Source organism: Taurulus bubalis, assembly GCF_910589615.1.
Source record: "Taurulus bubalis genome assembly, chromosome: 16".
In the NCBI taxonomy this organism is placed as follows: domain Eukaryota; kingdom Metazoa; phylum Chordata; class Actinopteri; order Perciformes; family Cottidae; genus Taurulus; species Taurulus bubalis.
This window is the reverse complement of record NC_136604.1, coordinates 10,654,591-10,682,569: the sequence shown is the minus strand read 5'-3', so window position 1 is coordinate 10,682,569 and position 27,979 is coordinate 10,654,591. Positions and strand designations below refer to the sequence as shown.

The 27,979-nt window shown below is 42.9% G+C and overlaps 1 protein-coding gene across 1 annotated transcript; it reads left to right on the top strand.

Moving 5' to 3' along the window:
* Window positions 1-4: 4 nt before the first annotated feature.
* Window positions 5-27,841, top strand: pard6gb (par-6 family cell polarity regulator gamma b; the record flags this gene model as incomplete). Its single annotated transcript, XM_079231707.1, has 3 exons — window positions 5-76; window positions 3,692-3,914; window positions 26,227-27,841. The coding sequence occupies 3 exons, from the start codon at window positions 5-7 to the stop codon at window positions 27,294-27,296; spliced, it is 1,365 nt and encodes a 454-aa protein (XP_079087833.1). The 3' UTR covers window positions 27,297-27,841.
* Between the last annotated feature and the right edge of the window lie 138 nt (window positions 27,842-27,979).

The following is a 27,979-nucleotide window of genomic DNA, read 5'->3' as shown; positions in this document are numbered from 1 at the left end:
AAAAATGAATCGGAGCTTTAATAGATCGCAACCTCTGCGGACTGCGGAATGTAACGCCGTGGAGGTGAAAAGCAAGGTGAGCGGGGAGGGTTGGTCATTTGTAGGCTCTAAATGGGGATTTGAGGAGAAAACGAAGAGTTCACATGGTCGTCCCGTAACGGAGCTGGAGATTGTCGGACAAACTGTGTGTGCAACTAACACATCTTTCCTCCTCTCGGACAAAACGCTCTTATTACTTCATGAAGCGGGGGCTGGACGCACCCGCTTCTGAGTGTTTCTGTAATTTGCACTGATTATTGTCTTCTTAATTCCCACCATGCAGATTGTGCTGATTTGGCTCTTTCCCTCCCTGTCACGAAGCTGATGGGGGTGGGGGTGTGGGGGGGGACTGGTTTGACATGAACAACCTAGCTTTTACCACTTGCTGCAATTAAAAGGTGGTGTCTGTTCAATCGGATGTTTTTGCAACATTCGTCGCTTTCACTGCGCGTTTTGCGCAACATAGTTTCCGCCTCCATTGTTTTGAGTAGTTTGTGAGAGGCTAAGAGTGGAATCGGGGCTTGCATCAAATTTACCAGCAAGTAAATGACCACAGTTATCCTTCAGTTTTGATCTCATGCAATGTAGACCACCAACCAAAACTTTTCCTTGTCAAACCTCATCAAATCCATTATAACTACTTTTTACTTTGGATATCACTTTGATACGACTGTCTGCAGTCCAAGAAAAGTTTTGTTTTTTAATAGTTTGTGACAGAGCTGACAACTGCTTATAGAGCATGTGGGCTTAGTGAAAGTCAAACCAGATAAACACACAGCACTGTGTCCAATCCTGACCACAAAGGGAACAGACTGTCACAGCCTCTCAAGGACCTCTTGTAACCAACATTTCCCTCCAAATTCCATTTAAGTGACGGCCATGTCGAGTGGTATTCATACGTGTGTGTTTACACATGCCATCACCCATGAGTGTGTCAGCACATACATGAAGGATGAGCTCCTGGTTGACAGTTGACGTGCTAAATTGTGGTGACTCATTCAGTCCAGAGGTTGTTTGGTTTTGGCTACCCACTGTCAGTGGTGTGGTGGGACAGGTGAGACCTGGGCATAAAGATACACTGATGGCATGTGAGAAGAAAAGAGGGCACGTCTATTCCAGGATGCTCGTACAACCGTATTGTTTAGGGTTTGTGTTTGTTCCACAGAGACAGGAGTCGTCACTTTGAGACCGTTTGTTTGTAGGTGGGACTGACCAGGCAGGTTTGATGCCGTCATGGCAGCTGACTCACCTTCACACAACGGCACATGTTTCCCTTTTTGGATCAGATATAACTCATCGCTCTTATCAATTTGTTCTGCATTCTCTGGTTTTGTCATGAGCACTCCTAACTGGTAATACTCAACAAGTAATACCTTACCAAACTAGAATGACGCCTCTTATCGTTCACATACCTGCAGCAGTTAGCTCCACTACTGGTTGGTCTTCTTTTTGAATGTGGAAAGGTAACAATTAGTCCCGAACACACTGTATCTAGGCCTGCAGCAGCGTGTGATGAGTTGCAGAGGGTGTGACTAAAACGGCCCACTGAAATGTTCCAAATGAATTCATCTTCTTTGCATAATTAAACTGGACATTTTCTGATTCTTTTGCTTCTTACTTGCAGTTCTTATAAGGCATCTGTGAATAATCTGCGTTCACTCAGCTTTTATAGATATCCTTTGACCTGGATGACGTAAGAGTAGTTGGTTGTTTTGAGTGCCCAGCACTTACCGGACCAGTCAAATTACCCTGCCCCCCCCCCCAAATTTGTAAAAATGTTTCCATCCCATAGAAAACGTTTTTCAAACAATAGTTGATGTTGATGCATTCACGTTCTCTCGATTGCCAAGGAGTGGTATTGGTATGTTTTTGTTGTCTGTGGTGCAAGTGATGCGCCTGGTTCTCACTGGTTAGCGTTCGGTTTTCTCGGGGGAAACTGTTCCACGGATAAGCTTAACAGGGATACCACTGGAGGTGTCTGGCTGCCTGTCGGGGAGCCTCGGCCAGGAGCTGGTTTCACTCTCGTAAAGCTCTTATCAGAGATGGAGAGAGTGCGAAGGGATGTTGGGGGTTGGGTGGGATTCTTTTCCTTCACTCCCTCTGCCCTGACTTTGATTCACCCAGATTTAGACCTAGATTTTCAAGTTGAGTTAAGTTGGTACCTTCGCAGTTTGAGGCCTGATTCCCTGCGGTTGCACATCACGGTGCATCTTTAATAATTTATCTTGAGTGCCAAGAAGATGATTTCACAGGTGAGTTTTATCAGGTGTTGACGAAAGACTAGAAGAAGTCAGTTATGTTCCCTTTTCTTCAGTGTCTCAGAGTTTAGTGTCTCCAGACGTGTTCCAACCTGTTGACATCACTTCGCCCTGATTGGTCGGGAGGACAGGTGATGTCAGGGCTTGTAAGTGATGTATTCTTAGGTTTGGTTCAGTGTCGAGGCCCCGTGATTAATCGCCCGTGTTCAGACTTGTTCATAGAAGAGGGCCGAGTCCTGCTTGTGAAAACAGATTGTTCAGACTGATCTCAGTGCATGGATCTGGCAGCAAACCACACAGCCGCCCGGCATCCCCCTCGTCTCCTCACACTCCTCCTCTTAAATTCATGTGTCATCTTCTAATTACAGAGCTGGTTAACGTATCCCCCGCTCTTCTTCCCTCCTCCCAGTATACTGCTTCACTCCTCAGCTTTTCTGTCAGCAGTTCTCCCCTCCCTCCTTCATCATCATCATCATCTCCACTCTTCTCCTCTGCTGTGAGCTGATGATTACAGTAACAAACGGCAACCTCCGTCTACAAATTACCTCTTTGATTCAGACTTCAGCGCTCCTGCACATTGTGTGTTGTTGTGGTTTGCGGAGCTTTTGAGCCTCAGTTGCATCTCAGCTCCTCAAGTCCATTCTTGTCGATGAGTCACATGATGACCCCGCAGTGACCCACAGCCGCGCTCTCATTGGTGGTTCGATGACGAGCAGTAGCACAATTGTTCAAGTCTGTGCTCTTGTGGGTGGGAGGCGTGGCTGGTAGCCAGTGTCATTTATATGTACTAAAATGGCTTACTCATCCACCTGTATTGTTCTATTGTGCAGATTCCTCTTCCCTTTTCCCTTTTCCTGCTGTTGTCTTGGCCAAAGTTACATGTGATGTGCAACTGGCATTTGTTTTTGTAATGGGGTGACCTTGGGGGCTTACATGAATTATGCAGGAATCCAGCCTTGTTTTGTTGTTTTAAGTCTATAGAAAGGTTGTCATTTTGAATTAATGTTTTATGGTTCAGGTTGTTGAATAATGTTGATTTGCTATGCTATCAATAATTTGGGCTGTAAGTATCAAACTCTTTCTATGGTTGAGTGAGTGTAATATGTAAATGTTTAGGAATTATATTCCTCTGGCTGCATAAGAACAGTTTTGCAAAGGATTGAAGCTAATTCCGTTAGTATTGTGCTTAGAAACCGCTTCCCCTGTCCCATATTGTACATAAGGTCATGACCGCTACTGTGACGGAGCTCAGCGGACATCCACCCTGTTATTTCATGTGTGCCAGTCAGATGGTTTAGATACGTGCATGAGGTCGGACATCCCGGTTTCATCTTCCTGTTTGGTTGTCTCAGAGTCCTTTTTTAATGTCCCCTCTCTTTTTATCTTCTCTTCAGTATGGGGCAGAATTTCGCCGGTTCTCGGTGGATCGGGTCAAGCCCGGCAAGTTTGAGGAGTTTTACAAGCTCATTCTGCACATTCACCGCATCGCTAACATGGAGGTGATGATCGGCTATGCTGACATCCACGGTGACTTGCTGCCGATCAACAACGACGACAACTTCTGTAAGGCGGTGTCAACGGCTCATCCACTGCTCCGGGTCATCATACAGAGACAAGGTAACCTTCAAGGCAGCATTGCTTATTTTTGTCTCTTCCTTATATTAATCACAGAACTCAGGAAAGTTCACAGTATCTTTTTGTCAACTTTCGACTCACAAACATTGTCTCTTTTAAAACCGATTGTTCAAATAAACATTGGAGGGTTATTACTTTTTTTTTATGTATATCCTGCAACTGGTAAACATTTAAATATATTGCAATAACTGCATCTTGGGCTGCAACTACTGTGCTGACTCAAATCAATTTTCCCCACAGAATGTTTCCTCATCCAATTAAGTCTCTCTTCCCGTTATGGGAACTCAAGGACTTTTTGTTTACTTCATGCAAGGCTTTTTGAGTGTGTGTGTGTGTGTCTGTGGTTTTGTGTTTTCTGCCCTCTTATTGGCTGGATCTCTCAGTCTGTGTCTGTCTGCCTGGCTAAGTCTTGTCTTATCCAGAGGAAGGGCTCGCAGGCAGATGAACGCACGCACGCACACACACACACACACACACACACACACACATGCACGCACACAGGCTGGTGCCTTGGCAGCCCCATAGAAATCAGGTCATTGAGCAAAGCCTGTATCCCGGCATACCAGACATTACTGAGAGACAAAAGATCTGCATAAAAAGAGAGACTCCTTACTGAGCTCCCTCTTCGTTTGTGTGTGTGTGTACATGCGAGTGTGCATTTGTTAAAGACGACACCACGGTGCCCTGAATGGGAACCAGTCCTGATCTCTCTCTCTCTCTCTCTCCCTCTCGCATTGATCCCAAGTCTGGAGTGGGCCTTGACTGCCTGCCAGCCAGCCAGCAAGCATACAAATGAATCTATCACCATTCCCATCTATTCATACCCTCAATCCTTCCTGGAATGTCGCTCGCTCGGTCGTGTAATGAACATGTACACTCCAGGGTATTGTTTTAATTGTCGTCCAGTGGTTCAAATACAAAAGCGAGCCACCGTCCGGTGAATTAACTTGTTGCAGATTCCCAGCAAGAAATACGGGTTCAGATCTTCAAGAGGACCCACCAGACTCCTCCATTGTGTGATTCACGGTCTTCAGAGCTCTTATGGCTGGCGTTAAATTAACTTATTACACGCCGGCTGAAAAGACATCAACCAAAGATGTCAAATGTTAAAATGAAAGTTTGTATTGGTATTATGAAGATGATTAACTGTCAACTTTAGAAACACAAATTAATATTTCTGTCTTCAGATCCTTTAGGTCAAACACAGCATTCCTTTACTCTCTGTATTTACTTAGTTAGTATGCAGAGTTTCCCAAACAACACGCAGACATGGTGCTGTGGTTTAGGGGTATGTGCTCTCTTGTGACAGATGCTGAGGCAGTCTGAGCATCTCGAGCCTCACTGCAGTCTATTGTAAGTTGCCAGACAAAGAGGAGTGTGTTTTATTGTGAGTACCTCATGTCTCAGAAGAGCTGCCTTGCACCCAGAATGCTACATGCACGAGTGTGTGTGTGTGTGTGTGTGTGTGTGTGTGTGTGTGTGTGTGTGTGTGTGTGTGTGTGTGTGTGTGTGTGTGTGTGTGTGTGTGATGACTGTATCAGTCGGTGCCAGCCTGTTAGCACAGGTCATTAGTGGTGTCAACGTATCTTCTCCGTCAGCAGACCACCCCAGATGAAAGAAAAGACTTCACACACATACAAAGACATTGTGACTCGCCCCTCAGTCACAGAAGGGACATTTAGTTTAGTGACTTAACCTGAACTGGTCTTTCACATGCATATGTGCGAAAAAAGAAGAAAATATGTAATCGAGTATACATCTCTTTATTTCCATTAAAAGTACATGATAATAAAAAAAAAGGAAAAATGTTAAAATAAGTTGCCACATAGAACGGAATGTAAGACAAGTTCATGGATACCTTGTACAATAAGGATATTTAAAGACTTTTATGAGAGTTAAAGAAGAAACAGACTGGAGACAAATGAGAGGAAAACTAGGGGAGGAGGCGTACAAATGAATGGCCATTACCTTTTTTAGATCTTTTAATATTTTTAATTTCCTCAAGTTAGCCCCTCACCTCTACACCAAGATCAAACGAGAGACAAGTTTCAGCAACTGGCCGTGTGTGTACTTTTGTCCATGTAACAATAGGTATTATATCGTGTGGCTCTCTTTTATCTACCAGACTCCCACCTTCCGGGCTAAGATTTCCATTGTTGGTAGGATCACTTGAGCACGTGCATTAGTTGTGTAGCGACACAACAATAATCCAGCTGATGATACCTGTTACTCCCTGTGGGGAATGATGGCAGCTTGTTTTATGATGCCCTTTACATACAGAACAGAGGCTCACACTTGGTGGTTTATTCCCAACAATGCACAATGGCCTCTCGGCGTAGATGATTGCACGGTGCTCGCAGATAGTCAGAGCAAGAGGAAGTTAAGGGATATCACCTGTGTTTTGTATTTTAAACCAGGAAGTTCACTGTTTAAACATAAGAGTAGAGCCAAAGGCAAGTTTTAAGTGTTAGGTTTTACTTTAACCGTAACCAAACAATTATTACCGCAACAAAGCTTCTGAATCTTTTTAAGGAATTCAGTTGGTTGTGCTTGTCTCGCCTTGACTCCTCACCAATAGAGCAGTCATTTGCCATTTTTAATGCCAAAGAGTAATATCCTCTAAAGAGATGATCCTCTAAAGGAGTACCCTTCTATCTGCAGCCACATAACACATATTACTTTTTCAGCAATGCAAAACTATTAGGAGCATGGAGCTGTAACACTTTTCAAATTGGATATATTTCACTTTAGCAGCGTGCACTCCAGTAGAATGCAAAATGAGGATTTGTTCAAAAGCAGAAAATGCCATCAATCTGGGTGTGCACACACGGTAGAAAGGGAGCCTCTCTGTTAAGTTGTTGACATAATAACTACCAACACAGGCAGTCTGTTTGTAATGTAATGATTAACACAAAAAATAGATGGAGATAAAGCTTATCTTGAACTTGGATTCGCCCCAGAGCTCCCAACCTACAAAAAGGTGATCCGTGGAGCCAACCACATCAAAACCTGTGGTGAAACGCATCAGATGGTAGACAGACGGGGGGAGGGTAGACACTTAACAGAGGGAAGGTTTGTGCTGGGACACTTCTACAGTTCTCATGCAGGCACAATCAGGAGGGGGGAGGGGGCGATGGGAAGAAACGGGACGCATCAAAAGATGTGTGCAAAGAGGAGTGAGTGAACCGGCTCTGTATGTGGAGGTGGGCTTCTTGTCCGGTCCAATGTGTTTGCATGCGTTTGTAGTGGTTCAGTCATGTGTGGTCAACTGATGATTGATGTTGGATTTGGGGTCACATGCACATTTCTGTGCTTGAAAGCATTCATTTTGACTCTACTTTTAGTTTCTTGTTAAATGCATTTTTGTTCTCCAAGGGAGGGGTCCTGCTGTGCTGGACACGTTGTGATCAGAGGCATGTTGAGTTTACTCAGCTAGGTAGTCTAACATTTTGTCAAAGCTTTATGGTGTGTTTATCTTGGGGAAACTACTGGAAGAACTAACTGTTCATTCATAGTCTGCCTCTTGTGCAAATCGATGCAAATTAGTATGTATTTGAAATAGAAGTAACACTGCCTACACAGTTATTTTAAGATAACGCGGACAAGAAACCAACCACTAAGCTCATGAGTTTCCACATTTCACCAGCGTCTTTTACTGTTGTCGGATAAAAGACTTAATGTAATTGATTCTTGTGAAAAGACTGGACAGTGTTTATCTTATCTATTCCCACAACTCTATTTTGGAGTGGAGTATGCCCTGTGAATGAAAGTTGTTAATGCGTTAAAAGGCTTTTGAAGCTGGCAAAGTCTGACAGCGTCTAGCAGGCGTTGGTGCATGGCTGCTTAGCGTTCCCACACTACAGTAATCGCTGCAGTAAACTTGATGATAGTTTTTTTTTATCATGCCCAGCGGAGGACAACTAGGGTTCAAATGTGTGTTTAAGTCCATGTGAATTTTACCTGTAATTACACTAATGGTCGACATAAACGGCCTTGATCCAAGCAAAACACAGGCCTGTTTTTGAAAGCTTAAATTTGGGTGGAAAATGCAGTTGTTTTTGTAGACAGTGCCAGTGGCCTGCACACAGACTAAACTTTCAACAAAGAGGAGAGACCCCCATTTGGCAAACGGCTAAAAGTTTAAATAAATAGAGCAGCCGAGGAAGGCCAAGGTCGAGTCTGTATGGCTTCATATCTTGCATGCTGAGTATCGGGGGTTTAGATGACTGCTCTCTACACCTGTGAAAACTAGAGGGCCAGATATCAACGGCAGCCAAACTAAAGAGAGATGTGGCACCACAGCACATATACAAAAAATGCCAGAATAAAACGCCAGTTAAAGCTGACATTGTTTCTCAACAACTTGGACCGCACAGTTGCTTGGAGATCAAATAAATGCTATCGTTATTATATTTCTACTGCTGCCCTGACTGTCTGCACTTTGCTGACATTCCACACTTGGCTCTCTTGCTTTTTGTGTGTTAACATAACAGAGCTATTAAACTCCAAACTGTGAGGGAAGTTCAAGAGGAAAACTTAATGCAGCATGTTGTAATTCCTTGAGCGAAAAGTTGATTATACGTTTCCGTTTATTAGTCATCACCCTACGAAGATGTCTCTGTTCAAACTGTTGACTTGACTTTTCATTGCCAGCATCTAAATGGTTACTTTCTGTCATTCCAGAAATTCATCAAAGATTAATAATCCACATAATGTAAAGAAGTAACCTATCAGGTTATCAGATGTTCGTAGATGTGGATGATGAGCACAGGCTTGGTCTTAACCAGAGCTTTTTAATTATGGAGTCACACCAGCTCGGAGAAGGATCCGGTCAACCATCGGCCCCACCGAGATTACACAAGACAGAATAAAGTCAATTCAAGTTATGAATGTCTAAGAAACGGATGCCCTGCTACCAGGGTCATATGGCCATAATCTAATGTCTGAAATGGTTACAGTCCCAATGTTATTGAACATGATTGGTGAGATTGGGTTTGTTGTTTTTGTCCGGTTCTCTGGTTTTGCTTAAATGTTTTTCATAACATCTTATTTCCTCTCGTACAATAATAAGATTGCAAGCAGACATCTTATCCCTGTAATCCTCATGTGGTTCTCCAAAGGCTTAGATTTCTTAAAATTTGTTTGCAGATGCTCTTTTGTTTCAAATGAATGTCAGATGCACCATTTCAACCATTTTTCTCCTGATACCAGTGTCAGTCTTTTTTCAAAATATAAAATGTGTGTATCTCACTGTGATTGGGGTCATTGAAATTGTTTTGCACTAAAAGCTGAGTGTGTCCCCCTCTAAATATAACTGAAACACAGAATTGTATAATTTAATTATTTCATGAACCAGTTAGATAAACTGGATTGGTTGCATTACGGCACGGCCTGGTACCTGATCTGCCTAATAAGATCACTCATGTCAGTGCCAATGTATCAAATCAATGCATCTTGAATGTTGTATTACATTACATATGTTTTTTTTCACTGTCTCACAATTACATAGATGTAATTTAAGATATCTCTATAAATCCGTAAAGCAGCTATTAAACATGTTAGAACCACAGTCTCTGGTGTGTTCCTCACTGCCTGTGTGCTGTTGTAGTGGCCGACTGCAGAGACCCTGTCAGCACATCTGGCCACTCTCACACCATGGCCATAGGGCTTCTGACAACACGTGGTGTGTGTTTGCTTGCTGTGTGTACTTTTGTCCACATGCCCTGTTCACTAGATGGGATTTTAGGGCAGATGTATCAACATGCCAGTGCTCAGTCATGGTAGCTGTAGGTTAAAGCTTTGACCCCACAACATTTCATTAATTTAGACAAGAAAAAGAGCCACCTCAGTGATTAGTGTCATCTCTTTATCCCAGTCAGGGCTCACAGCTGATTTAATCCTTGGACACTGGATTAGAATAGATGTCTTGATTAGTGCAGATGATTCAGAATGTAGTCATGCCAGTGTGCAGCTTTTTCATGTCATGCTTGTGGATCGTTTGTATTTTTTGTGCTGTTCATAAACTTGCATGCCAGCCACACAATAAAATATCATGATGGCAGAAAGAATCCTTTTCCTCATTCCAGCAGATCTATTTTGGTCGCGTAAAGGCACTGCCTTATTGCATTGCCTCAGTGCTCTTTGTGACTCCCTTAACAGAACGCCTGAGTCATTAAGTGTGAGTTTGAGTGTGGTCTGTTGTGCTTGTGCTGCCACTACCTCTAGTCTTTGTGCTTGGTACCAGAGAGCATCCTCAGGCTCCGCAACGAAAGAGCTGGCTGAGTGAAAGGGATTGCTATGAAACAACAGGCCCCACTCACTGCCCACTGCTCCTTGTAGGAATAGAAGACGGCAGCTGTCAGTTATAGCGCATCTCTATCTCTTTTTTTTTTTTTTTTTTTTTTCTCCCCCCTCTTGTGCTCTTTGCTTAGCCTTTTTCCTGAGTGGTTAAAGTGTGCAGTTCCTGTTGGTGGTCTGATCATCTCGGTCCACATTCAAGAAGGCTGTTTTAGGTAGCTGCTGAGACCGATACTCATTCTTTTCACTTAAGAGCATGACTCAATTGTCAAGGGCAAAGGGGGAGAAAACCACGGCAGACAGTGAGGAGTCAGCCTGACAGTAAGAAAGACAGGCAGGGAAGAAGGAGGGAGGACTGGGCAGGTTGAGTCCACCTCCATCCTGTGGCCTGGCTGTTATCCTCTTGTTGCAATCTGAGCCAACAAATCAGGAATTTTCTGCATGGAGAAGAGGGGAAGACCGTGCAGGCAGAGATGTGGCACCGTGTACGGTATGAGACAAAAGGCCTTTTATTCGAGCTTTGTGTAAGCTTTACCCAGATACTTTGATGACACATCTGGGTCACATGCGGAGGGCAGCAGCATGGGAAAATGCACCTTCTTTTGAAAGCGCCTCATCTGGGGCAAGTGAGGTGTTCGAGGCCTCGTCAGTGTCGGAAAACTTTCCCGCTAGCTGTGTGTGTCACAGTGCATCTCTGCGCCATACCAAATAAATCCTTGTCTCTACTGGGAAAGGTTTCAGTGCCGTAAAACTTCTTTAGTTAACGTGTGTGTGGGCTTCTCAATAAAACCTGTGTGGCCTTTTCTCTGCATGTCTTCAGACAATGCCAGCCACAGTTAAAGTGTGATGGAGGTGCCTGGTGCCTGCCAGGAGCACGACAGAGAAGAAGAAGCCGTGTCCGATGGAGTAGCTGCCTCTCTTTGTGCCTCTGAGTGCAAAGCCTCTGCAGACCAGCTTGGGTGCCGATGTAAATCATGTCAGCTGGCACAATAAAGGACCAACACGAATCCACACCGATCCTAAACGTGCTGCCAGATGCAAGCATGCGCACACACTCCGTCCTATTACAACTCATTCGTATTATACGTTTGTGGAGTCATTTTATGAAAATGTCCTCACAGAAGTGCTGGACCCGTAACCAAGCAGAAGATGCACACACATATGCATGACAAATCCCAGCTGATGCACATATTCAGCTCTTCTCTCTGTCATTGAGGCGTGGGAGGGAAGGTCCTGTGTTTTAATTAAACTTGTAAGGGCTGTTGTGTTTGGCAGAACTATATTGGTGTTTGTGTTTCCTAAGTCCCTGCTTTCATTTTGGTTTACGACCCCGCTTTGAACTGCGTCCTTGCTCCCCCACAGTGAAGTTTCCAGACATTGCGGGACGGGAGTCCTCCCTCCTATCATCTGTTTGTCACGTTCAATGTGGATTTCATAGATTTATTTTGACTCTTTTTTTTTTTTTTTTCAAAACCCAGAGTAAACAATGTTCCCTCTTTTGGTTTTGCATGGTCACAAATTGTTGAACAAAAATATCTGGGACTGTTCCTCCTTCTAACAAAACTGCTCGACTGTTTGACGTGCACATTTCCTGAAGGATGTGGTGGATTTGTAGTTCTTCATATTGGTTAAAAAAAAATGAACTATACACACAGCTGCTCTCAATTGAGGAATGCTATCGCACCTCAACAGACTTTCTGTTATGACTGCTCTGATTCTCAAAAACTCAGTGGCTCGGTTGAAATTGAACTCGTGCTGCTGCTAAATGAGCTCAGAGACCCAGGCTTTTTCTAAATTGTATGCTGGATGTGATGAACATACCCAGTCCTTCAGGGACAAACAAACAACTTCCTAAGCCCCCACCAGCAGGCCACTCCTCTGCAGAATGAACCTTCAAAGAGAGAAAAACAAACTTGAAATACTTCTATGCTTAATTTTTTTTCCTTGGTGTATGGCTTGAAAGTGGAACAAGATCCTGTGACATGTGTGCCTGAATTTCCAACTGTGTGTGAGATGTAACATGCAAGTTAGTGAGCTTTGGTGGGGCGGTTAGGTGGATTTTATCAGCCCCGCTTTAAGTCTTCATGCTAAGCTAAGCTAAACATTCCTGATTGGTATCAATCTTCTCATCTAACTCTAAACAAGAAAGCTAATCAGCTTATCTCCTAAACTACAGATCTATTTCTTTAAAACGTTCAAATAAAAGTGGTTGAATCCAACATCACAGGTAAATTATATAAACCAATATAAGAATGGATTTCCCCTCAAACGGGACATAGACTATACTGAATGGTTGAATAGGAGTATGCAGTGGAAAATTCCCCGGCCAAGATTAAAAGCGCTCCATGAGCAAAGTGAGGGAAGAGGGTGAAGATTTGGGGTTAGAGTGAGAGGGGAATATACACGCTGGCCTGGGTGGATGTTAGTGGGTTTTTGAGGGAGGAGTTGCTGGTTTTGTGCAGAGACGGTTCGCTGTGAGACTGCTCCCTGCAGTTCCTCCTTAATTACAGCTCTACTGGAGGACAAGGCCAGGCATGCTCTTTGTGCAGTGCTGGAAAACTCTCAAAAATTCACACATACAAATGTGATGAACACAAGTGCAAGCTTGAGCAAATTGTTTGTGTCCTTTTGGGAAATCTTAGTTTATCTTGCATGTAGGTTGGCTTGAAGAGACGGAAACATCATATCTGTTTACTGCCATCTTTAACAAATGTACCACTATCTTGGTGTTTGTTTTGTTTGTTTTTGTGCTGGGATTCTCTAGTCCTCTCTTTTGGATCTGTTTGACTGATGACCTTACAATGATAGTTCCACTTTAAGAATCATTTGGAAACCTTTCATTTGATTTCTCGTAATCCTTCTAACCAACAGACGTGCATCTACTTTGGGTTCTGGTCTGAGCGACAACGTATAGCTCTCTGGCCTAAGCAAGCTGAGCCATGAGAAGTGCACAGTAGCTAGCACGACTTCGCCCTAGCATTGCTCTGCAGAGGGTTATTTTTGGGAGTCCATAATTACAAAGGAGGGACTGACTTTGCTTCACAACAGCTCTCCCGCACTAAACCCACTCGCCAATGGCCCGGTTGGCGTCAGAGCCACCCGGCTTACTCTAGGTTTACAGTGTCTTGGCTACAACAATAGGCTTATGCTAACTGTTGGTATGTTGTGTATGGTTTAGTTAATAAACAAATAAATCCGTCAGCTCCCCTTATTTTGACTTCTGCTTTGAAACGAGTGGAGTTTGTTGTGCATTGAAGGCGCATATGCTCTCAGTACTGTGTATTGCCAACACATACGCTCCTTGTTCCTGAAACCAACCTGACCTCGTAGCATGTGATGTTATTTATTTTCCCCATTTGATGACCCTGGTCAAAAGTTCACAGTCCCTCCAAGCTAAAAAAACCTACATCACTAAATGCAGTCAACATGAAAGCCTGTGCAAACATGGGTATGTGGGCTGTGTTCAAATGCAGTGTATGAAATGGACACTAGCGTGTCTGTCTGAGTGGAGCGCCTACCCTACACGTACTGGAGGAATTAAAGGAACAATTACTGTCGGCTAAATGAGTATAGCCATATATAGGTCAGGGGGCTAAAACAATGAGACAAGCTGTCATGCCACCTCACCAGTCCGGCAATTGTTCTGCCATAATGCACACGCTGGAGTGATTTGATTGGCTAGAACAGAGCCAGGAGTATTTATGATTGGCTATTACAAATCACCAGAGCTAGCCATCGCAAACTTCAGTTAACATGAAAGCAAATCCTCTTGGATCAAGACGATCTAAAGCAGGCGTCTTATCTATGGTTTTCCATTGTATAATTTATTTCTCTTGGAAGAGTTTCTATATCATTTAGTCCTCATTTAGTCATTGGCTATTTGGTTTTAATGTTTTGTACACTACACCACTTCATTTTAAGCCTCTTTAACATGGAGCAAAGTGAACAATATCCACCACTGTACCTTTTTAGCAATAGTCCCATTAAGGTAGACTAGACTTCACTGAGCCCATTTCAGATGACTGCAGTATTGGTGCATTCAGTATGAAAACATCAATAATCTACTGAGCAAACTAAGATTTAACCTAAAGCCTTGCTCTTCTTTCAAATATGCCATTTTATGAGCTCCTGAACTGACTCACAGATGTCTGGCAGCAATAGGCCGACACACTGTGAGAAGATGCTGCCCCCTCTCCTACCAATCCTCCCCCTCCTGCAGACATGTGGGCCACGAGTTGGTGGTTGAATCAGGCCAACTCAGCAGTTCAGGACAGGAGCGGAAGGAAAAGAATGGAGGAGGGGAGCAATGAGCCCTGACTCTTGTCCTGATATGAATTGTGTCCCAGAGACTCGCCGAAACAATGGACACTGACAGCTCATGTGGAAATGCTCCCATAGACAGTTTTGTGTGTGTGTGTGTGTGTGTGTGTGTGTGTGTAGGGTGTGTAGTGATTTGGCTGCAGAGACTAGATGAAGTACTCCACAAAAGGAGTCATTGGCGCAAAGCATGGAGCAGGAAGAACCAAGGATATGTGTCACCACACACAGGAAGTGTTCTGTTATGCTGTGTGGTTGTGTAAGAGAGGATGTTGGTGTTTCAGGTGCAGGGTAGGATGGGACGAAGGCCTGTTCAAGCTTGCAGAGGATTTATCCAATCACACCTTATGAATAGGGGCCCCTCACCTGGAGGCGAGGAAGGGGCTTTTCATTGACCCTTGTTCATTACTGTGTCGAGGTCAATGAGGGGCTCGCGTTGATGGCAGGATCCACCACATACCAGTGGAAATCTTATGCTGAATCGCCTTAAAAGAATTAGGAATGGTGACGTCCAAGTGGATCGCCAACTAAAGTGGACAAGAAGTCAATATTTAGCCAAAGCTATCATCCTGATTTGCTGCTAAAACGAGGCACAATGCCAGTGCTTCTCAATAGGGGAGGTGTGTGTGTGAATGGGTGTGTGTGACTGCATTTGTCTGCTTGGATAAGGATGAAAAATGATCTCATTCAGCTCTGGAGACAACATTTTCTCTGGCCATTTATAAGTAGAGTTGCAGTGTGATGGATTATTTTTCTTGCCCACAGTGTGAATGAGATGAATGTCTCCAGAGGCCGCTTCATAACAGAGGATCACTTTTCCCGTGGGTTGATGGAAGACCTTCTCAGCAAGGCGTCTTCTGTTAGACGGACTAGCTCGCCCTTTCTCAGTCTCTTTTTTTCCCCTTTAGCCAGCAGTTAACAACAAATCAAAGTTGGCTGTGTGATGGGACGTCACTCTTTGCACCTGTTGACGGAAGGCAATTTGTCACGTGGCCGACACGCCGCCTCATTGCTCATCTGTTATTTAAATTGGACGCTGCAGCTGATTGGACTGATCTGATATCACGGGAGTTTCATTCCAGAGTGAACACGGATCACAAATTAAAGTCAAGTTCTATATTTGATTTAAAATATGTTAATTGTAGGATTTGAACGACAAAAGACCAAAACAACTTTCATAATTTATTAATTCATTTTTACTCAATAACTTTTATTATGGATGCAATTAAAGTCAGAGAGATTCCTGAGTGTCAGGTCATTTCAATTTCCCCCGAAACACTGAGCCTAATAAATTAATTCCAGAGTTCAAGAGAAACCATAATCATATTCTGAATTATTTAATGACATCACAATCAGAATTTCAAAACATACAGACGCAAATAATTAATAAATAACAAACGCATTCCGCTGCTAGAAATTGATGCTTCCTGCGCTTGTAAGCATGACACAGAACAAAGTATTAATACTCAATGCAGTTTGTTAAACAGGTAACAGGCTACACAGAGGAAACGCCTCTACTCTGGCAGTGATGATAACTGTCTTCATTTAGTGTAAGTACAGTCATGATAACCGTGTCTTTATTTGATGTAAGTACAGTGCAAGTGAACTGACACAATCTCCCCAAAGGTTTGTCCAGCTGTTAAAGCCGACTGACAGCTGATCCCACTGTGATCAGCGGTCGCCGCCATCAGAAACAGACGTCGCTTCACGTGATGCTTTAGAGGAAAGGACGTTTCATTTCGCTTCAAACATATTTTCTTGTTTCCTCTCTCCTTACATGGTTTCTTTGCAAGGAGAAAAGACACAATTGATGGAAATGGGGAAGCAATTGGGAGACTTGGGATGTACCCTATTTGTTTTTGTGACAGAGGAGAGACAAAAATACCATAATCTTCATAGTCTGCTTGTTGTCAACTGCAGCTGATAAAATATTACAAAGTGACTGATCTGATCAGAAGGTGAAGGTTACAAACTAGGTCAGTATTAGATGTCTTCCTGAGTTCAAACCAGGTCCAAATAATACTGGGTCAGGTTAGGTCTCATTTTACGAACATGTTGCAGCAGTATGGATGGATGGCAAAAGTCGACCTTTGTGTCCTTTTTAGTTTTTCTTTTTTTCTAATGTATAATATTTCCACAGTATTTTTAGATGTGTCAGTTTCTATATTTGGCTTCCAAATATTGTTAACCTTCTCATGTTGGCTAAATACACAGAGTGAGATATGTTATTGCAAGCCTCCGTGGTTTTCTTTAATTCAGTCGGTTTATATAATGTAGTAAATGTTTCAGTTCACTACTCCTTCAGAGCAACCACTGCATTCTCTTTACATGTGGGTTTGTTATTTTTAGCTCTGGCTGCCAGTTTAGCTACATGTGATAGCAATTCACAAAACCTGTTTCACACCATTTTAAATAGCAAGAATATTTTCAACACAACAAGTGTATCTATTTTCTTAACGATAAAACTATCAACGAGCTATTACAAATGAATCGTATTCCCTTTTTCCTACTTCTTAGTGAGCCCACGTGAATAATATTCACACAGGACTCATAAATGTTGTTCTCTTCATTAATATGCAATGTGAAGCAAATCCAACTGAGAACAAATATTTTCAGCCAGGGAGCTCATTAACATTATTTGATGGTCAAAGAGGCTGAAGGCTGCAAAGCTTGTGTTTTTAATTTTGAGTGTGGGAGACAAATTGATTTAATTCAGCATTTGTTGTGATGTTATTCATAGTATCTCTTTTGAGTTTCTCTCTCGTGCATCTTGTCTGTTGAGAGGAATATGGTAAGACTGAATATGAGGAAATCAGTCACTCTGTTGTCCTGAAGTCTGCCCTGCTCTCTCACACATACAATCACTCATGTGGACTCTCACACAAACAGAAGGCCAGACAGGTGGCCGAGACGCAGGTCCAAGTCTGCTGCTGTGACGTGTGTCACCGCAGCACTGCCACAATCCATTTCCCCTGATCCCAGCTTTGCCAAAATGCCTGTAAAAGTGTTTGTCACATGCTTACACTAGTGTGTTTTTAATACAAATTTTTGGTCCATCTTTTCTCATGTCAAAAGTCCAAGATTTCCATTCCCTTTAGTATTCCACACTGACGTGTATTTATATCGTCAATGGGGTCAGTGAAGGCATTACCCAGGGTACCTGTGGGCCAGATGGCGGTGGAGACTTTGTGGAGCTTAAATCAACGGCATGTGTTTTCTTGGTTGGAAACATGCATATGATCAGGATTAAAACCAGAAGCAGTAGTTGGTTATATTGACAGAGAGAGAGAGAGAATAAGAAGAAAAAGGCAGTAAAGTTGGTGAACCCCCTCAACAGCACTTTTTCTCAAAAAAGGGGAAACACTTGATGGAGTGGAGATTGTTCCTTTTGAAAGCTTGGAGGAATGCAAGACCTGTCTACTCCATTGCTCTCCTCTTCCTCCTTCTTTGATGTTCCTCCCTCCTCTGCTATATGTCACACACACACGCAGGTTAATCTCCTTATACACGCACACGCACTCTCACACTCCCTTCTCTTAAAATACCTCTCTCCTGGTCTTAACCTCTGTTCCCCTTTGGCCCTGTGTGTGTGTGTGTGTGTGTGAATGAGTGTGTGTGTGTGTGTGTGTGTGTGTGAATGAGTGTGAGTGATCGGGTTTGCTAATACTTTACCTGCAGCTTAAACCTGTGTCTCCCAACCCACACAGGCCGTGCCAGAACGGAGCAGACAAGGCAGCTCCATTTAACGTGTCCCAGATGTGCAGCCCGGCCCCTGTGTGCCGCGGTAACTGCTAGTGAAATGAGTGCAGGGAGTGAAGGAATGGAGGGGGTGCGTGCAAAGAGCTACCCAGAACACATTTGCATGCAAAAGATTCTGAGCTTTTATCAGCAGGGAAAACTTGTGTTGCACACCGTTTCATACCTGAGTCTCATCTGATTCCTGTTCGATTTTTACCCATCCTTTCTTTTTCTTTGTGTTGTTTTATCTATGGGAAGCATGACGCGATGCAAATACTCACCCACAGATGATTTTTGTTTTTTTTAAATATTTTTTATCCGTTTTACCCTGCTGTGGCTGTATGCATTAGTGGAAGAGGGTTTCAGATCCTTAAGTAATAGTAGTAATACTGCATTGAAAATAAGCTAACATAATGCAACTCATGATGCAGAATGACTCCTTTTTTAAATTATTATATTTTTATGTATGTGTTTTAATCATATTGAAGAGTTTCATCTGGAACAATATTTTATAATTTGTTTCCTGTTAAGTGAAGTAGTACAAAACGGCAAAGAAATATTAAATATATTATAGTAAAGCACAAGAACCTCAAAATTGTACTTGTAAAGATGATGTATCTAGGTATGAAGATACCTATTTATGTTCCACCGCGGCCTGTGCCATCGTTCTCTTCTCTGCAGCTACAACAGCGCATGCAGAAGATCACAGAAACGTCTAGTAGGTTTTTACCCAAACCTTCAGTGCAGCTGTCGATTATAACCACGTACATTTATCAAGCTTCTCCAAATTTCCACCCAGGCACTGCCTCAACCACCCCTGCAAGAATGTGAAATATGTTTGTATGTTTAAAAAAAAAAAAAAGAAGAAAAGTTCCTCTTTATTCTATCTGGATTCTTTTCCCATGTTAGTGTGAGCTGAACGTCTTGGCAGCGGTCCGCCCCTAAACACACAGATAGACTTCCCGGCCGTTTCCAGTGGAGGAAGAAAGAGACGTCCAAGAATACTGATTGTTTTGGTTCATTCCTCACATTTATATGGGTACATCCCTTTGGAAGGGGCTCCACGTGCACTTAACATTGCCAAAGGTGAAAACTTGACCTGTCAACTCTAACGGTTTTATTTTTTTTTGCTTCAGTTTATTTAGATGTGAGAGATTATTTGGATTGGATCGTTGTAAGAAACCACTGGAGAGTCATAAAAACCATCTATTTCGGAGCCCACGCTATGAGGAGAAAGCAATAGAAAAGGGCTCTGCTTTTTATTAATTCATGTCTTTTCTGCTAATGTGGCTAAGGCGGATATGTTTCAGTGGACATGTACGCTGACCGTACTGTACCGCATTGTACTGGTCTGTCTCTTCTTGGCTGTGCTCTGTCATGTGCTGTTTCATCCTTTTCTACTTTATGCCATATTCCTGGTAGTTTTGAAAGGGTGTGTGTGCGTCTGTGGGGCCCAGGAATGAAGCCCACTGCCACAGCATCCAGTGACCTAATGCAAAAGGCAGCAGGGTCTAGCACTATTCACCATTCTCTCTGCGTGCCTCGTCTCTCCCCCTCTCCAGTGATTATGGTCTCTGCTGTCACTAAGCACTTTGTCACGCTTGGCCGAAAACCATGATGGGGGCTGGGGGGTTGTTGGGGTGCAGGAATGTCACTTGCATAGACGGACTGTAGCTGGATATGCTGCAGACAAGGAAACATGCCGTGGGTCAAGGGTTGCAGTTTTAGCATACGGAAGTGAACTAATTAATATAGCGTGGCTGTGCTTTTAAAATGAAAAATATAAAATATAGCTAGCGTGGCTCTATCAATAGGTAAGAAAATGTGCCTACCAGCACCTCTAAAGCTTGAAAGTTAACGCGCTATCTCATTTGTTTAATGTGTACAAAAGCCAAACCATCAATATTTGTTTATTTATTTAGCAGAAAAATTTGAAGAGAAATGGTTTTCATTCGACATTGAAATATCTGTGCTCAAGATGCTAAATCTCATGTAGCTTCATGTATCTCAGCTGATTGCTTGGCCTCCGTTGTTGTCGTCCAACAACTAGACACTCGTCTCTGCACTTTTTTGGGTCCTCAGCAAAACCCCCCGAGAGTGAAGTTGACCGGGTCAACGGTTGTTGGGAAAATCGAAGAACGCACATTCATGTACCCAGTTGCAATGTGGTCCTCTTTGCGGGGTGTTGCTACCACAGCAGTCGGCTATATTGCTTCTGTGAAGCAGTCTGAAAGGATTGTGTGTTTGCAAGTTTCTCAGCTGTGCTGCTAGTGTCTGGGTCATATCCCTGAGTCAAAATATCATTACCAGGGGGTCACACCCCTGAGGGGCCACCACTAAAGCTGTTAGCAGGGTGTTGATGTTGTCGCCTTTACGTAAAGCACCCCACATAGTAACACGGCTTTCCACTGATAGTTATTATAATAGTTATATAATTAAAAGTATATTCAAATAAACAATATAGTTATTGTATATAAAAAATAAATGAAAAAAATACTTTATTTTAATTTTTTTTACAGCTGCGTTGACTCAGCCAAAGCAGAGCTGATAATTGGAGCTTTTTTTATAAAGATGGATACAGCATGATCCTCCAGTTACTGCCCGCCAAGACAAAGATTTCCATTCATACAGATTAACAGTTTCATATGCCGTGCCACGCAGGCCCATACTAGCATCTGTAACACTGACAAATCAGGAAAAACTAGTATACGTTCTGGCTCTGGTTACAACACACGTATACCAAAAGTACTTAACATAGTGGGCCAACTTTCACAAAGTCCTGTGTGAAATATCACACGTGAGGCCCCAAACACCTCTTCAAACATTATATTATGTCTGAACTTGCGCTTAGTGATTACGGTGCCTCTGAGGGGAACCGAAAGCATTTGAGTCATGTTGGGTCTGTGCTGTTGAATATTCACTCGGGACCTCATGTTTTTACATCAATGCTTGCAGAGAAGCGTACACTTGCACACATCATACCAATTCCCTGTTGATTAATTTCCTCATACTCGCATTCCATTGCTTATTACATTACCGAAGCATAAGATGGATTTGAAATGCTTTCTCAAAAATAGAAGTGTGTTTTTTTTCTTTTGGTTCATTACCATCGTGCCGAGTCAGTAGTGAATGTAAGAAGACCTGCCAGGAACAAGTGTGCACAGAGTTAATGGTTGATCATAAAACTCTTTAGACTCCTGTCTTTTATGGGAGATGGTGGAAAAGCAGTAGGACTTTAAAGGGCTTCCTCTTCACAGCTTTGGTTAACTAGAGGTGCGCTGCAGGGAAACAGACCATTTCTCTTATTTTTCCAACAACAGCATGAGGCCTTCAATGGCAACTGAGAGCCAGATGCAAACTACTTAGCTGGCTTCTAATTGGTCTGTTTTTCTGCCCCAATGCAGCATTAAAACAAGACATGTATATATTTCAGGACCTATTTAGATGATTATGTCAGGTAGTTCTAATTTAGTATGGCTGTGAAAAAAAAAGTTTACCATAATGCCAGTGATGGATCACATTACTTAAACTAGCATCATGGAAAGCTTCAAATGGCCAGATGCTTTGGTTCAAAGCAGACCACGTCTTTCTTGAGAGGTTACGCTGGTCTTCAACCTGCTCGGAGATATCCCCAACTACGTTTACCACTGCATTCCTCGAGTGTCTTACACACACTCTCACACACACACATTCAGACTTATCCACCCTGCCACACACATCAGCAGGGAGCAGAATGTAGGAGTCACCCAGAAGCTGTCTTTCCACCTCTGACCTCTTCTGACCTTGTGTGGGTTGGAGTTTTAGCATCATGTGGTTTTCAGCTCCAGTATTCCTAAATTAAAGACCTTTTCTTGATTACTTTATGCCAGTATGGCATGACAAAGTTAAGGTTTACAATGCTGGAAAGCATGGCAATTTGGAAATCCCTCTGTAAAATTCAGCCTTTTTTTAATTTTATTTTTTATCCATCCAGCTGTGTCAGAGCTCTTGAATTACTCTTACTGATGCTCTTTACCACAGATGTAAAATGTTGTTTAAGTGAATAAATGTTTTTTCCATCCCTGTCAGCATTTAACTTAGCTATTAGCTGTCCTTGGCTGGTGTAACCTTAAGTTTAGAACTTAAGAAGTTTAGGGTAAATGCAAACAGCTGGTATGTGCATGCATGCTCTGTGTGTTCTTGGACTGTGTATCGACTAAATTGACACTTCATATTCCATACTCTGATCAGTAAATAACATGTGTTGTTAACTAACATTGGGGAAAAAAGCACCAAGCTTTTCTAACGAGCTTTGATCTGAAGTCCTGTTTAGTCTGCAGATGCCTGGCAGTCACTCGCCGGTCTTTGAATAACGGGTTTACCCATCATGCTTCAGTGTAGCTGGGATTATGTTTGTCAGGAGTGGTTACGATAACCTTTGTGTGATCGGCTGGAACGTGCTCTCTTAGTTTAGCTGTGCGTGCGTGTGTGCGTGCGTGAGCGACTCCCACACTTGGCAGGATAAAGTTAGGACCAGAAATCTGTGACACCTGGTAGTTCGTCCTTTCTTAGCTTCTTTGAACTAATCGATGATCTTTATGAGATTGGACTGGTTTAGAAATGTCTTTTTTATGTGTAATTTCAAAGAGTTATTTGCTGCCTTTTTATCTTTGACTGCAATCACATTTGGTTAAAACTACAGTACAGTAGTATAAGCACATGCCAGTTTACAATGAAACATGCACACAATTTTTTCTATGGAGTGCTTCGGACAGGTTTTTTTTCTTTAGTAGCAAAAAGCATAATGTTGAACTTTGCAATGGAAAACTGGTCCTGAATCTAAAACCCTGTAGACAGACAGACAGGGTTTTGCTGCCACAGTCTGGGTTTATGACTGGACATATTTGTGTGTGTGTGTGTGTGTGTGTGTGTGTGTGTGTGTGTGTGTGTGTGTGGCTTCTTCAAATACTGCAATATCATAATGCTCCAATGTTTATTTGATTTTCCAAGGATAAATGAGATTACTTTTTATTGCAATTAAAGCAAAGCAACACATTCTCACATTTGACAAGCTGGATCCAGAGAAGGTTTTGACTGAAAAAGGGCATGAACGATAAATGGATAACCCAAATAGCTGCCGACCAATTTTCTGTCGATAGACTTGTCAATGAATCAACTATTTCTTCCAGCTCTGGAGCACTTAAAGGGTAAATGCTTGGTATTGTTGCCTTCCTGAAGTGGCTTTAGGGCTTGCTGAATGTGAGAATTTCAACTGGCAGCGTCACCGGTTCACTTGTACATACTTGGTTCACGTTCTACCACAAACTATGTGACATTTCTGGATGTTTGGTAATTATATAGATCCGTACATGATGCATGATACTTTAATTGACTTGTTACTGAGGTAAACAGCTGCGGTTACAAAGTCGGCACCTGTGTGAGTTTATGGGTTTGTTTACACTGAGCTAGTTTTCTGCTCACTATGTTTACCTTTCGAGTTGCTGGTCTTACTTACTTGGCAACAGAAATAGAGAGGAGAGATGTGTTTTTGATATGAAATTGTTAGTTACATTGCTAAACAATAAAGGACATCAACGAGACATAATTTAGACGTAGATCCTTTAAAATTGGTAAACTCATCTTTAACCCCCGCTCAGCTTTACTTCAATCTTTCCTCTTCCACTAGTGCTCCAGGATGTATCAAACGCACCTCATGTCTCTGTATTTGTGGGTTTCTTTAAACAAATAATGCCAACATGGGCTTCTTATGGGATTATGCAGAACAGCTGTGAGACATTATAACTGGAAAGCATGCTTATAGACGTGCACATAGGCTTTCTGACTGATAGATCGTCTGTCCTCCTAAATACGCTGGTGATGTGGTGTGTGTGCATGTGGTTTCAGACAGAGGTGTGGAAGGTGGAGGGTGTTATACCAGAGACCTGTAATGAGACTGCAGTGATCCCCTCCAATATGGTTCCCATCAGAGAGACTTGCACTTGTGGCAGAAATTCCAGCCCTGTAGCAAATTATTTGTCTGGATTCAATCAAATCAGCTTCTGCCGTGACCCAGAAAACTAAGAATACTATGCACTTTAGGTTTGATCATCTTCATTGGTTGCTTTTAAAGTGGCATATTAAAAAAATAAAATACTTTTTTAAATTTTAAAGTGTCAAAAGTTGATAAGATACGGCCTTTTCTTCATCTGGTATGACACAGTTTTGGCACAGCAGTTTGTCTCGACTCTGTGAGCATTTAACAACATTATTCCATGCTGTGCCAAGAGACGTCAATCTACTTTAGCACTAACACTCATTTATCATTCTTATTTACCCCCCAATTTAGTCATCACCCATTCCCCATGTGTACTGTGGTCTGTGACACTGCTGACACCAACAAAAGCTGCGTCTCCTCTCCTGGCAGTGACTTTCACACTACTCCCCCCGTGTGACCCTTCATTTCTGAGGCTCTAGTAAAACATGCTGCTTACTCAACATTCTGCTCAGGAGGAGCAAGAGGTGACGGTGGAAGTTGAAAACTTGTATTAATGATGAGTCGGCATTGCATAGGGAGTTGTATGGCAGACGTCCACACTCCTCTGAGGCCGAAAGGTCGACTAGCCAGCTGGCTCTGCTCGGAGACTCTATAGTCAGTGTTCTAACCTTCCACGGTGCACTTTGAAGACGGGGCCAACAATTACAGTGGGCTTGCCCATAATAATTTTGGAAAGCAGGTGTCCCAAACAGCAGGGTAAAGATGACTCATTGCTGTTGCCATGGAAGAGCAGGAGCTGATGCTCCCGCCTGGGGACCCTCACTTCCTTTCAAATCAGGCTTTGCTGAGTCCAGATTTCCTGTCCGCCTGAGAGTTGAAGATTAGAGAGCAAACAAATTATTCCTCTTTCCATCAGAGTATACGCTGTATCATTTCATCGTGTCTTTATCTGAACTATAACTCAATGAATGCATGCAGGCTTTGTTTTCTTCTTTCTCTAGTGTGACCCCTTTGAGTATATTTTTCATTCCCCTCTTGCAAAGACTCAATCCTTCCTCCTTTATTTTATCTAAGCAAGTCCATCCATGAGCATGTTTGGCAGCAGCTATGTTGTTCTGAGAAGCCAGTCCTCTATAAGGGATTTCATTGTTTTATTGATTGCTCTAAATCTCTGGTTGGAAACATCATGCTTTAACTGAGATTACCACACTGATCTTCCCTCACAGCTCATTCTTTCCACATTGTATTATATCCTTTTGGGTATATTGTTCAGCTAGTAGAGGACTGTTTACTATATTTCGCGTTCCTTGCATGTACTGAAGAGAGATAATACCTTTATGTGCCCGTGTAGAAATGCACACCGGAGATCTCTACAGCTGCTGCTTGGTAGCAAAGGGGTGGGTCCCCTCTGTCAGCACAGGCAGGAATGTTCTGCACACTCAGCGTTTTATATCAATATGCACACACAGAGAGAGTCTTACTATTAGCCTTATGTGAATCCAGTTCACATGCTCACATGTCATTTTTCATATAAGTTGGTCTTATACTTAACTCACTTGTATAGTAAATCAGCAATAACTCAGGCCTTGTTTGTGGCTTCAGTAATGAAAAATGTGTTAAGCCACACAGAATACAATGCTGTATACATTATTTACAGGTCTTTCACAGGGAAAAAAAATGTCAAACACATCTGTCCATAGTTTGATCAAAGGTTGTTGAATTTGTAAAGCAGGCCGTTTGATGCAATGACTCATGCAAATGTTTGGCAGTTCCATGATGTTGTCTGTTTTTAACTTTCCAGATCCTCCTCTCAATCTCTTTGTGCCTTACGGTGTTTAAATGTTCCCTTGTTGCCTTTTAACATCTGAATACATGGAAGGGAGAATGTTTTCAACTTGTGTTGCCTGCATAATAACAAGGATGAAACCTCATTTCTTACACTTTTTGTTTCTCTGTCTCCCTTCACAGAAGAGGTCGACTATGCTAACTACGGCACCAACACGATAACGCGTAGGAAGAAGGCCGTGGTCGCTCTGCGCAATAACGACATCAACCGCAAGCGGCCGCACATCCGCATCGGCATGCCGCAGGACTTCCGGCCCGTCTCCTCCATCATTGATGTGGACATCCTACCTGAATCTCACCGTCGTGTCCGACTGTATCGTCACGGCTCGGACAAACCCCTGGGCTTTTACATCCGAGACGGAACCAGCGTGCGCGTGACCCCACACGGACTCGAGAAAGTCCCCGGCATCTTCATATCGCGGATGGTGCCTGGAGGGTTGGCTGAGAGCACCGGGCTGCTGGCGGTCAACGATGAGGTGCTGGAGGTTAACGGCATTGAAGTGACCGGGAAGTCCTTAGATCAGGTAACGGATATGATGATCGCTAACAGCCACAACCTGATTGTGACGGTCAAGCCGGTGAACCAGCGCAATAACGTGGTCCGCAGCAGTAGAATCTCTGGGAGTTCAGGCCAGTCCTCCGACAGCAGCGGATCGACTGGTTACCCGAGTTTGTCAGTGGCCTCCGTGGGGGTGATGTCTTCTGCAGCACATTACCAAGACGATCTGGAGAGTGACGAGGAGACGGATATTGTCATTGAGAGCAGCCTAAAGCGGCCGTCTCAACGGTCCAATGCTTCCCTGGCGTCCAGTGCGTCTCGCACACACCAACAGACGCCAACAACAGCTTCAGGCCCAGCGGCACCTCCAAGCCCGCCCACACGTCCTTTATCGGTGGTCTCCACTGCCTCCTTCCACTCCCAGCCAAGCCTCAACGGAGGGTCCCACCACCACCACAGCAGCAACCTCAGCTACCAGCTCCACAGAGACCTGAACCTTCAGCAGAACTCGCACCAGCAGTCCCAGCACCGCCATCACCAAGTACAGCCTCCGCATCACAGCAGCAACCCAGCCCTCCGCCACAGCAACGGCAGCCTGCACAAAATCCTCAGCTCCCTGAAAACAGACCCACGACACAGCCTCGCACTGCCCAGGGGAGGGGTAGAGGAGGACGGCACCGTCATCACCCTATAATACTTATAAACACACAGACACACACACAGAAACATCCCAACTGCTCAGAGACTCAAACTGGAACACCAGGCCGGATATTAGTGTGTTTTGTCAGATACTAATTTTGTGACTTTGGTTTGTTTTTACGAGATCTTTTAATAATTGGAAGTTACAAGCCAGGAAACAAGGAACATGTATTGTATATATTTCCTGTATTTTTTAAAGTTGTCTTTGTCTTACATCAAAAGATTTGTACGTTTGTATGTCGTAAGCATCAGAACAAATAACTATTTTTAGGCGAGTCCACTGTATCCTAGAATTCTGAATGTGCCTACAGCCTAATATCTTTTGTTAGTGACCACTTTTATTAAGATCCTTTTCATTTTTATTACTGGGACCAACTTGGGGTTTTATGGATGTTTTTAAAGAGTAAATCTACATTTCGTATATTCTGATAAATGCTGTTTAGAGTATGAAATTTTTTTTTTTTTTTTTTTTTTAAATAGTTCTTTTATGCATTGATGATTGTGATCAAATCCTTGTATCTGTTCCAATAAATTATTCTAAGTCTGCTTACTAGAAATGTGATGTTTGTTTCAGCAACAATTGTCTTTGTTTTTTAAGACCGAATGGATTCAGTTATGTCATGAAAGTAAAGACACACGGTTTGAAAGGTTTAAAGTGATTCAATTAGTCTTAGATTA